General features: G+C 52.3%; 1 protein-coding gene across 1 annotated transcript in view; it reads left to right on the forward strand.

Annotated features, from left to right (window-relative positions):
- The first annotated feature begins 6642 nt into the window (after positions 1 to 6642).
- Positions 6643 to 15449, forward strand: part of C8H16orf96 (chromosome 8 C16orf96 homolog) — a 36508-nt gene continuing 27701 nt past the window's right edge. The window contains exon 1 of the mRNA XM_029947520.1: positions 6643 to 7104. Within this exon, the coding sequence (XP_029803380.1) occupies positions 6685 to 7104 (420 nt within the window). The 5' untranslated portion in view covers positions 6643 to 6684. The remainder of the gene's footprint in view (positions 7105 to 15449) is intronic.

Raw genomic sequence — 15449 nt, forward strand, 5'->3', positions numbered from 1 at the left:
CCGCCAGACACACGTCCACCTGACCTTCACGGAGCTTCTCACGGTCTGCCAGCCTCACAAATGAGCCCTTTGGGCCAGTCGAGGCAACAGAACCAGCCTCTGGTTACCTGAACAGAAAAGGACTCACCTGGAGGTCCGACTGCTCACAGAACTATGTTCCTGGCTGGGAAACAGAGCTCACGTGGAACCAGGAAGCTGGGGCTGGTCCTGACACCAACCCTGGACAGCATGCCTGGGCAGCACAGTGCACGCAGCCGCTGGCCCCTCCGCTCCACTGGGTCTGTCCTGGAAGCTTCCTTCCCTTCCCATCTGCTCTGCAGCGTCAGAGCCATTAATCCCATTTTAGACACAAGAAACCTGAGGCCCAGGCGTTACCTTACGTGGTTACTTACCTGGGCTTCATTAGATCAGGCGTCTTGCATGACGTGGCAGGTGCCTGAGTCCCCTGGCCCTACACACCACCTCCACGGCCCCACAGCTTTCACCAGGCCAGTCCAACCTGATTGGCACTTTACTGGTTATTTTTTAAAATATTTTTTAATGTTTATTTATTTTTAAGAGTGAGAGAGAACATGAGCAGGGGAGGACCAGAGAGAGAGGGAAACAGAATCTGAGGCAGGCTCCAGGCTCTGAGCTGTCAGCATGGAGCTCAAAGCGGGGCTCGAACCCACGATCCGTGAGATCATGCCCTGAGCCGAAGCTGGGTGCTCAACCGACTGAGCCACCCAGGCGCCCCCCGATTTGCACTTAAAAAAATTTTTTTATGTTGTTTATTTATCTTTGAGAGACAGAGACAGCACGAGCAGGGGAGGGTCAGAGAGAGAGGGAGATACCGAATCTGAAGCAGGCTCCAGGCTCTGAGCTAGCTGTCAGCACAGAGCCCGATGTGGGGCTTGAACCCATGAACCATGAGATCATGACCTGAGCTGAAGCCGTATGCTTAACCGACTGAGCCACCCAGGCGCCCCTCAGTTTGCACTTTAAAATATTGGTCCTGAATTTCAGAACCAGAAGCAGCAGTTGCTAATTTTTCACACCTGACCACAAACGAGACAGAGGAGGGCGGGGTGGCGGAGAACGGCCTGGACAGTCTCTGAGCAGGGGGCAGGTTGCCTGCATTTGTCAGGAGATGGCCCCTAACCCCTACCCTCACCCCAAGTTAGAAGAATGTCCAGACACCAGGCAGCCAGGAATGGCACACGTTGCCGGACCACAAACTCTGAGCCTTCACCAGCAACACCCCTCCCCCCCATGCCCGGTTCTTCCTGGATCTCGGAAGGAAAGGCCCCGATTACACTTTTTTTTTTATACCTTTTATTTATTTTTTGAGAGACAGAGAGAGACAGTGTGAGCAGGGGAGGGGCAGAGAGAGAGGGAGACACAGAATCTGAAGCAGGCTCCAGGCTCTGAGCTGTCAGCATAGAGCCTGATGTGGGGCTCAAATCCACAAACCGTGAGATCATGACCTGAGCCGAAGCCGGACGCTTAACCGACTGAGCCACCCAGGCTCCACCCTTGACCCCTCGCCCCCCGATAATCCTTCTTAGCCATTGATGCAGCATGAAAAATGGCTTGTCTGGGCAAACTATATGAACGGCATTTTACAAAACTGATTTAATCATCGAGGTCAATTTATTTGGAAGGAAAAAACGCTTATGGTCATTTCCAATCATGTTAATTGGCTTCTGGCTCCAACCAGCCACTCAATGAATGTTCAGTGACAAGTTTGTCCTGAAATTGTCTGCTCTAGGGTTCTGCCATCAGAACTCAGTGGTGCCAAATCACTGGTGCTGACTGGTGACCCAAGGGCAGGGTCACTTCCTGGGGACAGCAAATCCTCTGGAGCAAGGAGCACCCTGTGGAGTGGCACTCAAGCAGTCTGCTCTTTAGGTCTTTTGATTTGATAACAAGTGTTTTATTTTCAAACCTAAAATGACATGACTTTTAAAGTTTTTGGATTCTCTCGTCTAACACATTGGCTTTAAAAACCCTGCATTTTATCACAATTGTTTTGCTTCAGCGGCATCAAATCACCTGCAGCTTACACAGGTTTCTCCAATCTGGAGTTCTGTAACGAGAAGCGAGAAGCGAGTGGATGAGAAGCGAGTGGATGCGTGTGTGTCCTCAGCGGCAGGCTGATAATAAACATGCATACATTCTATCCAGTATAGTTGGGGGCAGATGTACCTAGCTGTTGTTGCAGCGTGGGAGGGGCCACACAAGGGGGTTGCCAGGGGAGATCTTGGGAGGCTGCCTTGGAGGCTGGCTACCCCACCAGCCAGATCTGTGCCCCTCTCACATTCTTATTTTGTCCCATTTTCTTATGTTTTTAACTCCTATCCCTACCTGACTTCAGTTTCTTTTTTTTTTTAATGTTTTATTTATTTTTGATACAGAGAGAGACAGAGCATGAGAGGGGGAGAGGCAGAGAGAGAAGGAGACAGAACCGGAAGCAGGCTCCAGGCTCTGAGCTAGCTGTCAGCACAGAGCCTGACGCGGGGCTCGAACCCACAAACGTGAGATCTGACCTGAGCCGAAGCCGGAGACTTAACCGACTGAGCCACCCAGGCGCCCCCAGTTTATTTCTTTGTTGTGAAGTAAATGTCTCCCCCACTAGCCAGCAAGCTCTGTGAGATCAGAGACCGCCCCCTCCCCCAGACCTGCTTGCTGTGGTCTCCTCCATAATTAAGAGCAGCATGTGGCGGAGCGCCCAATAAATACTGGTTGAAGAGAAGAATGAAGAGTCCATGCCAGGCCCAGCGCCGGGTGCTGTGGAATACATCGGTTTCTCTGTAGTCAGCTTGCAGCCAGATCTAGAAGGCCCGAGACCAGGCTGGGCTCTTCGAGGTGAGTGTCCAAGTCTCTGAACTGTTGCAACGGGGCTGAGTTACTAGCACCCCAGAGCAACACACCCCTGGGTCCCAGGAGCTGCCAGAGCCAACCATGTGGCCATGCCCTCGCTTCCGAGAGCCAGCCTGGGAACCTGCGAGCGGCAGTCTGCCTCCAACCCCGGTTCCTAAAGTGGAGGCTTCCCCACCCAGGACACGGCAGTTCCAGATGCTGGGCATCCCCTCCAGAGGACAAAGAATCATCACCCCCACTTATCCAGCCCGGCCCCCCGATGGCCAAGAATTGCCTCCAATGCTGTCACTCACATTCCTTTGTAAGGCCCGTGGGGAGCCCCTGGTCTGGCACGTGCTGACCTGTCCAGTCTGGTTTCTCTGATAACCTACCTGTTTCCTCTTATTTTCCCTTGCCCTCTTCCCTTCCCTTGCCCCTTGCCTGCGCCTTCCCTTCCACGAAGCTCTGCCCCCTGAAAGGTTTTCGTTAAGTTTGTGGAACCAGCCCCTCCAGCCAAGAAGCCACTGTGTTGAGCAAAGTTGGGCTTGTTGACTTGATGCCACGAGAGAGAACCCACACGATCCGTGTCCTGATTGCTTCCCGTGCCCTGATAGCACGCCCCCCAGCGCTGGCCAGGTGGGAGGGAGGGCAGTTCCCAGCCACGTGCACTCACTCCTGGGGGCAGAGGACGCTGCCCCGCACGTGGGGCCACTCGGGGTTGCAGCTGGGAACACAGCGAACCAGCACGAGCTGTGGGCCGCCCTTTATAACAAGGGGGTGGCGTGCCCCCCGTTCCTGCAGGAGGATGTGATTGGCTTGCAGGCTGGCAGGAAACGGAGGCTGACTGCAGATGAGACGTTCTGCTGGGGGGCTAGCTGGGTGGGGAGCCTTGCCCAACACCCGGGGTGCACATCTGGACGAGAGCAGGGGACTCCAGAGGCCCTGTGTGGCTGGAAGTCTTCCGGGCAGCACTTGAATTGTTAGGTCTTATATCACGACGGGAACCCAGGAGCCTCTCTGGGAGGGGTAAGCTGAAGGGCTTACAGGACTTGGGTCCATGTTAGAGTAAGATGGGAGAATGTCTTGGATTGGGTGCTGTCAGAAAATAGAGGTAATTCTAAGATGGGGTGTTTTTTTGTCTTTTTAATATTTTTTTTCATATTTATTTTGAGAGAAAGAGAGAGAGCATTCCAAGCAGGCTCTGTGCTGTCAGCACAGAGTCCCATGTGGGGATCCATCTCACAAGTGGTGAGATCATGACCTGAGCCTAAATCAAGAGTTAGACACTCAACTGACCGAGCCTTCCAGGTGCCCCATTCTTTTTTTGGGGGGGGTGTTTTAACCAACCTCACCTAGAAGGAACGAGCAATGAAGCAGAGCTGATGATCTAGTCGATCAGGAAGCAGGATGGGGGTCTGCTTGGTCACGTGTGAGGTTTGGACAGTGTCCATGGTTTTGTCTGAGTTCAGATGCGGTTCCAGCCGCCTTGCTGTGTGTTGGCCCATCGTGGGCACGGCCACCTCGCCGGGAGCTGGGGGTGTTTTGTGAAGTCGTTGGCGCTCGTGCGTGTACCGAGGCCCTCCCAGCCACCCCAGGGCCCGCGGTGCCAGGCCAGGTCCCGATGTCAGGGGCCGCTTTTCTCCTCCGCCATCTACACCCCCGAGTAGCTGAGGCATACACAGTCCGTCCTCAGAAACCTGGCCCGCAGATCCCCAACTTCACTGTCGCCAAATGTTGCTGGTCAGGAGGTTGTTCAGAGAAGGTCGTCACAGCTGGCCGTGGTTACCACCCTCCCGCTGTCCTGCAGAGTGACTTGTCCTGTCCCCTCCGGGGCAGCTGCTGCACCCAGTGCACAGAATACATCAGCCCCCTGCAACACAGGCCATTATCAGAAGCAAACCTGGCTATTGGCTCTGGTACCAGGCTCTGAACTGAGGCCTTGATTGCCAAGCCTAGGCTGTCAATACGTCCTTCAACTCCAGCTGGTCTTTCCCTAGAGAGCCAAGTGGCCTTTTTTTTTTTTTAAAGAGAGAGAGAATGAGGGCAGAGTTGGGGGGGTGGAGGAGAGCGACAGAAGGAGAAAGAGAGTCAAGCAGGCGCTGCATTGTGTGTGGAGGCTTGATCTCATAGCTGCAAGATCAGGACCTGAGCTGAAATCAAGAGTTGGACCCTTAACTGACTGAGCCACCCAGGCACCCCAGAGGCCTTTTTTTCTTTTGTCCGTCCGTCCGTCCTGCCTGCCTGCCTGCCTTCCTTCCTCTTTTTTAAAGAGGGAAAGAGAGAGAATATGAGTGGGGTTGGGAGATGAGAAGCAGGAGGAGGGAAGGAGAATCTGAAGCTGGTTCCACACTGGGAGTGGGGTGATCTCATGGCCCTGTGACGGAGAACTGAGCCAAAATCAGGAGTCAGAGGCTTAACCGACTGAGCCACCCAGGTGCCCCAGTGGCTTTTTTTTTTTAATGTTTTTTTTTTTAAGAGAGAGAGAGAGGGAGGGGCAGAGAGAGAGAGGGACAGAGGATCTGAAGTGGGCTTGGTGCTGACAGCAGAGAGCCTGAGGTGGGGCTTGAACTCATGAATTGTGAGATCATGACCTAAGCTGAAGTCGGAGGCTCACCTGACTGAGCCATGATCGTCGGTGAGAGTGGAATATCAGTTCAGTTCTCGGGGAAAGGGATTCCTTTGAGTCACAGTGGCCTGGCGTTTCTCCTGTGTTATTTCTGTGCACGCACACACACGCGTGCACACACACACACACACACACACACACACACTCTACCCCTCCCCATGGCACTCTCACACGGAAGGCTTTATTGCCAATTTAGTGGTCAGGGAAGAGGAGACTCAGAGAGGTCAAGTCATTTGCACAAGGTCCCACAGCTGCTGAGAAAGAGGCCTGCACCCCTCTCCATGAACCCAGAGTGGACAGGTGCTCCGCTCTGTGGGGAGGCTGGGGGAGACTGCCCCTTAGCCAACCACACCCCTGAGCGGGCCTCATGCTGTGCACTGCCCAGAGGCAGTGTGTGTTGTATGCCAGGAAAGCCGGATGGGCCGGGTGTGGGGGCTCCCGGCGTTCAGCTGAGGACCTTCTCTGCAGACGTCCCCCGGAGACCAGAACGAGCAATTCTTGTGCAAGAATCGACACAAGCAGCGCCTGAACATGTAGGGGCCCAAGCCGTCTCCAGCCCTGTGGGTCCTCAGCAGCTGGCTCACGCTGCGTCCTCAGGGCGTGGGGTCTTCTCGAGCTCTGGCCCTCGTGGGGAGCAGAGCAAGGTTTGGCAAGGGTGTCCGCCCTGGTGCCCCGGAGTGGGCAGGGCCATGCAGGGTTCAGACCTGCAGAAAGCCAGCTGCCTCTTGCCCTCCCCAGCCTCCCCACCACCAGAAGCTTGATATCTGTGGGGCATTTGGCTCATGTCCGACCAGCTTAGCTCTTCAGACTCTTCTCTTTACATCCTCTTTTCTCAAAACCTGGGCTCTCCTAACTCTAAGAACTCTGTTTTCCTGTCCTAATTCTAGAGGCTTCCGAGGAGAGCACTTCCTCCCCATCACCTTCACTGCATGCTTCTTAGAAGGGGTCATGGGTCTTATGTAACCGAAGGGCTTGACATGAAAGGCTGACCGTCCTTCTGTTCACTCATCAACTTTCACTGAGCGCCCACCCTGCCCCGCCCGGCCCGGAAGCACGCCCACTTGCCCACGTTCTTTGGTGTCCTAGCAACCAGTAGGCCATTTTCTCCCTGACCGCCATGACCTGCAGCCTCCCTGGGCCTCTGCAGACCTGTCTGCACAGTTCGTGGGGCCCCTGAAAGCCACCCAAGGACACCCAGAACCCCAGCTCCCTGCAGAATGAGCTTCTCACTCACGTTCTCCGAGCTGGTCAACATCGCCATCCCGCAGTGCGGCGTGGTGAACTTCAAGGCCCTGCACCTCCTGCTGCAGGGCATCCTGGAGCACATCCACATGGCCGAGCTCAAGAAGGTCCTCTCGGGAGATGAGGACTTTCTCCAGACCTCGCCGGGCGCCTTCATGCCCCGGGAAGCAGATGCCCAGCCCATCGTCCACCCCATGAAGAGGCTCAGCAACATCTTTGACCACGTGGTGAGCCGCGTCGACAAGATGGAGAGCCAGCTGGCCGCGCTGCAGGACCTGCCCTCCACTTCCCAGCTGCTGGAGGGCAGCCGGGACAACGGCCGGCCCGCCCAGGACCTGTGGCACCTGATAAAGCTCCGGAAGATGGTGGAAGGCAATGAAGAAGCCACGGCAAAGGTAAACCCCCTGCCCCCGTGCTCTCCACCCAGGCATCTTCCCCCTCTGCCCTATGTCCCTTGTGATGGGCTCTCCCCCAAAACGGGGGGAGGTGGGGCCTTGGAGTCAGGTAGAACCAAAGCTCCAACTGTGCACCCTTTGTTAAGGGTTAAGAAGCCAGACTCAAAAGGCCACCCATGGTGTGACTCCATTTGTATGAAACAGGCAGATCCATAGAGGCAGAAAGCTGACAGGTGGTTGGCAGGGGCTGGCGAAGGCGGAAAGGGGGAGGATAGCCTAGTGGCTATGGGGTCTCCTTTTCGGGTAATGAAAAGAGTTTGGAAACACGCCAGATTCCACAGTTCCCTCATCTCACTATCCCTTTCAGTGAGACCCTGTTTGGCTCCCTGCCAGGGGAGATGACCCCTCGAAGGAGCACTCACCGTGCTCCGGGTCAGCCAGAGCCTTATGTCTGTTAGCCTTCATAGCATCTTCACGGCACCCACAGGAGACAGGTGTGATATTCAGCCCCAGCCGAGGTGAGGCCCTGAAGCACTGAGAAGGGGGCCATGCAGCGTTAGCAAACGTCCCCATGTGCTGGTGCACACCCGGGCCCGGAGGGGTGGGCAAGAGGCAGAGGAATGTGGGGGTGCTGAGTGGGCTGCTGCTCACCCACTGGACCAGGGGGTGAGGGGTGATCATGGTTTTCTCCTCCCAGGATGCCCCAAGGTTGATACTAGACAGGACAATGCGTGGTAAGTGCTTCCACAGAGCTCAGGGTGCTCTGGCGCCTAGACAGTGGTCCCTAGTAGTATTATCCGGAGACTTGAGCTGAGCAGGGAAACTGGGGTCACCAGGACCTCAGCGAAGTCAGGCACCAGGAGCCCTGAGGGACAGGGAGAGGGTGCAGTCTGGCCGAGGCGGGCTGAAAGGCAAGGTGACTTGGACCAACATTAAATCCCATGCTAAGTAAAGCAGCCAAATACAAAGGACCACGTACTGCATGATTCCGTGTCTCTCTCTCTTCGTCTCTCTCTCTCTCTCTTCGTATCCAGGTTAGTTAACATGTAGTGCAGTTAGCGGTTTCAGGAGTACAATTTAGTGATTCCTCACTTACATATGACACCCAGTGCTCATCCCAACAAGTGGCCTCCTTAATGCCCATCACCAATTTAGCCCCTCCCCCCGCCCACCTCCCCTCCAGCAACCCTCAGCTTGTTCTCTGTATGTAAGAGTCTCTTATGGTTTGCCTCCCTCTGTTATTTTTCCTTCCCTTCCCCTATGTTCATCTGTTGTGTTTCTTTAAAAAGTTTTTTTAAATGTTTGTTTATTTTTGAGAGAGACAGACAGAACGTGAGTGGGGGAGGAGCAGAGAGAGAGGGAGGCACAGAATCTGAAGCAGGCTCCAGGCTCTGAGCTGTCAGCACAGAGCCCAATGTGGGGCTGAAACACATGAACCATGAGATCAAGACCTGAGCTGAAGTTGGACGCTTAACGGACTGAGCTACCCAGGTGCCCTCATCTGTTTTGTTTCTTAAATTCCACCTCTGAGTAAAATGATGAAACATCCAGAATAGGCAAGTCTTATAGAGATAGAAAGTAGATGCGTGGTTGCCAGGGGCCTGGGAGATGGTAATAGTGGGGAAGAACTGCTGATCGGAATGGGGTCTCTCTTTGGGGTGATGAAAATATTCTGGAACTAGGTCGTGGTGACAGTTGCCAACCTTGTGAATGTACCACATGCTCCACTAAAATTCTTTTAGTATCCTGTGCATTTTGCCACACACACACACACACACACACACACACACAGCAGAAGTTGGCAGAATCGATGAAAAGAAAAAAAGGCATGATCTAACTATACCCTGTCTACAAGAGACACATTTAAAAAAAAAATCCTAAATGTTTATTTATTTTTGAGAGAGAGAGAGAGAGAGAGAGAGTCAAGCAGGAAAGGGGCAGAGAGACCGAAACCCAGATTCTGAAGCAGGCTCCAGGCTCTGAGCTGTCAGCACAGAGCCCGACGCAGGGCTCAAACTCACGAACCGTGAGATCATGACCTGAGCCGAAGTCAGGCGCTTAACTGACTGAGCCACGCAGGTGTCCCAAGAGACACATTTTCAAATCCAAGACAAATAGGCTAAAAGTAAAAGGATGGAAAAAGGTACACCATGCGAGCAGTTATCGGAACTAGCATGGCCGCACTGCTCATATCAGACAAGGCGGCCTTTAAGAGAATGGTTGCTAGAGACAAAGAAGGTTGGATGGTGCCCCAGTGCAGATTACGGAGGCCTTGGAGTCTGGAGAGGTGGACACAGCGTCTGAGCAGCCTGGCCCTGGCTTGCCCTGGTGTGTGGAGCCTTCTGGAATGCCCAGTACCCGGAGTGACCCAGCCAGCATAGGAAGGGCACTAGTGCGCAGGCTCCTACATGGCTTTAGAGCACTATTTGTGCATCTAGGATTAGAGAACGCCCCCCTGGCCTGGCCTGGCCGAGGTTGCTGGGGGTTATGGCAGGAACCGTCCCCACCCTACTCCCCACCCCCCCGCAAGGGGGTTGCCACGGTAACTGGTTCTGGGATGGTGCAAGCTGCTTACCTAAAGTGTCTGCACCCACCAGCCAGTCTGGCGCACCATGTGGATGTCCAGGTCACCTCACCTGCCCCTGCAACCCCTTTCTCCAGGGCTGGCTGGGTTGGTGTCCTATGCTGTCCTCTACTGGCGCGTGTCAAGGTGCAAAGGCCCAAAGTGGGGAAAGATAGGCCAGCTAGACCTAGCACCCACCCTGGACAGAGTGAATGGTGCCCAGGAAATTAGGGCCGGCACCAAGGAGGCTTCCCGAGAGCAAGTTTGAGGGGCTCTGCAGGCATGGTTAGCGCACCGCCAGATCTGGGGCTCGGACGCTGCAGGCTGAGATTGCCTCCGCCGTCACCCTCCCGTCACCCTCCCGGATAATTGCCCCTGGCGAGGGGCAGCCTGTGCGCTGTGCGATGCTAAGCGGCCTCCTGGGCTTCCACCCTCCAGCTGCCAGCAGCGCCCCTTAGTGGTGACAAGCAAAACTGCCTGCAGACTTTGCCAAAAGCCCGCCGGGAGCCAATTCGCTCCACTCCCCAGCCCCTCACCTTGGCACCTGCTGAGTTAGGAAAACTGTGCCCCCCTGGCTCGCCCTGTGTCTTGTCCCGGCAGCCCCCCGGGCGGCTCTGACCTAGGGCCTCCTGTGCCTGCGGGAGCGCCGGGCCCACCTGCGCAGCTTCCCTGGCGTTGCGAGGCCCCGCCCGCATCTTCCCCGCCGCCCGCCCTCAACGTCACTTTCAGAAAGTGTCCGCTGGAATGAGCCAACCAGATTCTAGAAAGCTGCGTCCGGAGGTCCCTGCCTTGAGACCTCGGTGACCACAGTTGTGATGATAACCCTTGGCCGTTGGCCTTACGGGAGCAAACGAGAGACCGCATCAGCTGTTTATTTAGACTAGTGTGGGGGCGCGTGGCTGCCTCGGGTCACTAGAGTGAGACTCTGGATCTGTGGGTCCTGCGTGCAGGCCCCATGTGGCAGGTGGAGCCTATGTAAAAAATAACGACAAAAGACTGTTCTGGCTGACCTGTTTACATAAATAAAGTCGAGATCTCTGTGGGGATTTTTACAACCTGTTGCTGGTTTTCTTTTTTTCTTCTTTTTTTTCCTTACCTTTATTTATTTTTGAGAGACAGAGCACAAGTGGGGAAGGGGCAGAGAGAGAAGGAGACACAGAATCTGAAGCAGGCTCCAGGCTCTGAGCTGTCAGCACAGAGCCTAACACGGGGCTCGAACTCACAAACGGTGAGATCATGACCTGAGCCAAAGTTGGATGCTCAACCAACTGAACCGCCCAGGTGCCCCTGTTGTTGCTTTTTCTGATTTCAAAACTCCCTTCCCATTCGACTTCCCCAGCCCAAAAGCTCCTGCTGTAGATCCCACAAATTAAAACGATTTTAAATTTATTTTTTTAAGTAAAGTTGACTTATTTATTTTGAGAGAGAGACAGAGGCAGTGCCAGTGGGGGAGAGGCAGAGAGAGAGGGAGAGACAGAATCCCAAGCTCCCATCCTCCAGCGCAGAGCCCGAGGGCTCAACTCACAACACTGTGAGGCCATGATCTGAGCTGAAACCACGAGTCAGATGCTTAACCCACTGAGCCACCCAGGTGCCCTAAAGTGATTTTAAATTTAAATTAGTGTTTGAAAATTTCATAACAAAGCTGAGAGGTGTGGAAAATACTGGGGCTTTAGAGAATAGGGCCAAGGTTACTGCAGTAACAGTAATGAACTTTCTGTGTGGCCAGCACCTCTTCAGGGTACTTTGTATTTCTGTTCCCTGGGAAGGAAATGGTATTAGCTTTCCCGTTTCTCAAAGCTCGGGGTTTGGTGCCTTTTTGGATTGTCCTGGACTACATATGAGTGTGTGTGTGTCTGTGTGTCTGTGTCTGTCTGTCTGTCTGTGTTGGGAGGCGGGGCGTGAGTCCTGCTCAGGTAACTTACGACTTAAGCCCCTGGTTGCCTCCAGGGACACAGGGGAGAGGGACGCATTCCTGCACTGGTGTGGGATCTGGACTTCCGAGATTTTCCTGAAAAGTGTTTTCCATCTACAGCAAAATAGGACTTGTAACACCTTTCCAATAATACCATCACCACTCCGGACAAAATTAACAACTCCCAAATGCCGTCCAGTAGACTTTATGGAAATTTCCCCCCGTTTTTTTCTAAAACAAAAATGCTACTTTTTACAGCTTTATTGAGATACGGTCATACATATGTTCATGTGCATACCAGAATATTCATCCATTTAGAGTGTATGGTTCATGGGTGCCTGGCCGGCTCAGTCGGTAGAACGTGCAACTCTTGTGCCGGTACCACACTGTCTTGATCACTGTAGCTTTGCAGAAAGTGTTGAAATCAGCAAGTGTGAGTCTTCCAGCTTTGCTCTTCTTTTTTTTTGAGATTGTTTGGCAATTCTGAGTCCCTTGCATTAACATAAGAATTTTAGAATCTGGTAGTCAATTTCTATGAAAGAGAACAAATTGGCCTTTTTATAAGGATTAAGCTTAATCTGTAGATCAATTTGGGAAGTAAGCCTTCTAGTGAAAAACATGGGGTGCTGTTTATTTATCAATCAGCTTTATTGTGATGAAAGCCACATACCAGGAGCACCCGGGGGGGGGGGCTCAGTCAGTTAAGCGTCCTACTCTTGGTTTCAGCGCAAGTCATGATCTCATGGTTCGTGAGCGGAGCCCTGTGTCGGGCTCTGTGCTGCCAGTGCAGAGGCTGCTTGGGATTCTCTCTGCATCTCTGTCTCTCAAATAAATAAACTGAAAAGTTCACATACCATACAATTCACCCATTTAAGAGTGTACACAGGTTCTAGTCTATTCATGGACTTGCACAACCATCACCACAGTCAGTTTTAGAATATTTTCATCCCCCTAAAAAGAAACCCTGTGTCCTTCGTCACTACTCTATCCCTCAGGCTCCACTGCAAACCACCCCCCAGCCCTAAACAACCACTAGTCTGCTCTCTGTCTTGTAGATTTGTCTACTCCAGATGCTTCATATAAACGGAATCATGCAATGTGTTGTCTTTTGTGTTTGGACTGTTTTAGTTAGCATCATGTTTCTGAGGTTCATCTTTTTATGGCTGAATGATTTCCATATTGTGAACATACCACATTTTGTTTATCTGTCTGCCAGTTGACTGACATTTGGATTGCTTCTACTTGGAGCTATTATGAATAATGCTGCTATAAACCTTCACACACACGTTTTCATTTCTCTCAGATACACACCTGGGTGTGGACTTGCTGGCTCACGTGGGAACTCTGTGTTCTATCTTACGAGGAGCTGCCACACCGTTCCCGACAATGGCTGCCCCGTATTGCATTCCCACCAACAGTATGTGAAGGTTCCAATTCTTGTGCATCCTCACCAACACCCACTATCATCTGACTTTTGATTCTAACCATCCTGGTGGGTGTAAGTGGTATCTCATTGTGGTTTTGACTTGTTTTTCCCTGATGGCTGATGATGTTGAACATCTTCTCTTCTCATGTGCTGAGTGGCCATTTGTATATCATCTTTGGAGAAATGCCTTTTCAGATTTTTGCATAATACTGGCCTCATAGAATAAGTCTGGAATTCTTCTGTTTGTGAAAAAGCCTGTAGAGCATCATTATTAACTGTACTTTAAATGTTTGCTAGAAGTCAGTGGTGAAGCCATCTCAGCCTGGGTCTCTCTTGGTGGTATTTCTTTTTTAAGGTTGTTTGTTTGTTTTTTAATTTTTTAATGTTTTATTTTATTTTTGAGACAGAGAGATTCAGAGCATGAATGGGGAGGGGCAGAGAGAGAGGGAGGCACAGAATCTGAAGCAGGCTCCAGGCTCTGAGCTGTCGGCACAGAGCCCAACGCGGGGCTCAAACCCACGAACGTGAGATCATGACCTGAGCTGAAGTAGGAGGCTTAACCAACTGAGCCACCCAGGTGCCCCTGTTTGTTTTTGATAGAGAGAGAGAGAACTAGCAGAGGAGGGGCAGAGAGAAGGAGAGAGAGAGAGAGAGAGAGAGAGAGAGAGAGAGAGAGAGAGAATCCCAAGCAGGCTTTGCACTGTTGGTGCAGAACCTGATACGGAGCTCGAACTCATAAACCGTGAGACATGACCTGAGCTGAAACCAAGACCCAATGCTGAACTCACTGAGCCACCCAGGTGCCTCTATTTTTTTTTAAATCGGTGTTTCAAACCTCTTTGTGAAGACAAATCACTTGTCTTAGGTCTATTCAAATTTTCTTTTTTTTTTTTTTTTTAATTGAGACCAAGAGGGCTCAAGTGAGCAAGGGCAGAAAGAGAGAGGGAGAGAGAGAAGCCCAGGAGGGGCAGAGAGGGAGAGAGAGAGAAAAAAAAAATGGGCTGACCTGACACAGGGCTCATGTTCACCTGAAGCAGGGTTACGTTCACTGATACGGGACTTGAACTCATGAACCGTGAAATCATGACCTGGGTAGAAATCAAGAGTTGAAGCCATTTTTTTTAAAGCTTATCCATTTATTTTGCGAGAGAGAATCCCACGCAGGCTTCTGTCTGTCGTGCAGGCGCTGACTTGAGGCCCGTCCCACTACCGTCAGATGACCTGAGCTGACACCCAGAGTCAGCACTTAACCAACTAAGCCACCCAGAAGCCTCTAGTGTCTGCCTTTAAATTTTTTAATGTTTTATTTTATTTTTTGAGAGACAGAGAAAGACAGAGTGCTAGCAGGAAAGGGACAGAGAGGGAGACACAGAATCCGAAGCAGGCTCCAGTCTCTGCTGGCACAGGGCTCTGCCGTTTTGCTGTGTGTTATTTTTGTTAGCTGAATACCTAACTAGGCACTGGGCCCTTTAAATACATCATCATATTTTTTTTATCATCACTTTTTTTTAATGCTTATTTTATTTTTGAGAGAGACAGCATGAGCAGGGGAGGGGAGGGGTAGAGAGAGGGAGACACAGAATCCGAAGCAGGCTCCAGGCTCTGAGCTGTCAGCACAGAGTCCGATGCGGGGCTTGAACCCACGAGCCGTTAGATCATGACCTGAGCTGAAATCTGACACTTAACTGACTGAGCCACATATCATCACGTTTTTTTAATATTCACTTTGTGGTTGAGGATCCTAGAACCTGAAAGATGCAATAACAGCCCCACTGAGTGACGGGGCTGAGCTATGAGCCCAGTGCTCAGTGTTCCCCTCAGCTCTTGCCTGAATTTCCCCCACTGGCTCTCGGGCCTCCCCCACTACCCTCCCAGAGCCGATTTACACATGCCGCCAGAGGGACCCTTTTATTTTTATTTTTATTTTTATTTTTTTAAAGTTTAATGGTTTTTATTTATTTTTGAGAGGCAGAGACAGAGCGAGCAGGGGAGGGTCAGAGAGAGAGGGAGACACAGAATCTGAAGCAGCCTCCAGGCTCTGAGCTAGCTGTCAGCACAGAGCCCGACGCGGGGCTCAAACCCACGAATGGTGAGATCATGACCTGAGCTGAAGCCAGACGCTTAACCGACTGAGCCACCAGGCGCCCCTGGAGGGACCCTTTTAAAATGTAAATCCAGTCATAACTCCCTTGCTGATGTCCCACCAAAGGACATGAGAGGCTTCCTAACGAGGGACTCCTGGTTACGGAGTACACGGAAATGCAGAGGGGCCTCCTTCCCATCCAGACCACCCGGGAGCTCAGCACTGTTGACTTTGGTGTCCTATGCTGGCCTCTGAGCATGTGCCAGCCTGGGCCTTGGTGGAGCCAAGAGGACTTCTCGGACCCTGGCCATCACCAGAGAGCTTCCGCGCTTTACGTCCCATTTCCCCCCAGCCACAC

The sequence above is a fragment of the Suricata suricatta genome, chromosome 8, assembly GCF_006229205.1.
Source record: "Suricata suricatta isolate VVHF042 chromosome 8, meerkat_22Aug2017_6uvM2_HiC, whole genome shotgun sequence".
Taxonomy (NCBI): Eukaryota; Metazoa; Chordata; class Mammalia; order Carnivora; family Herpestidae; genus Suricata; species Suricata suricatta.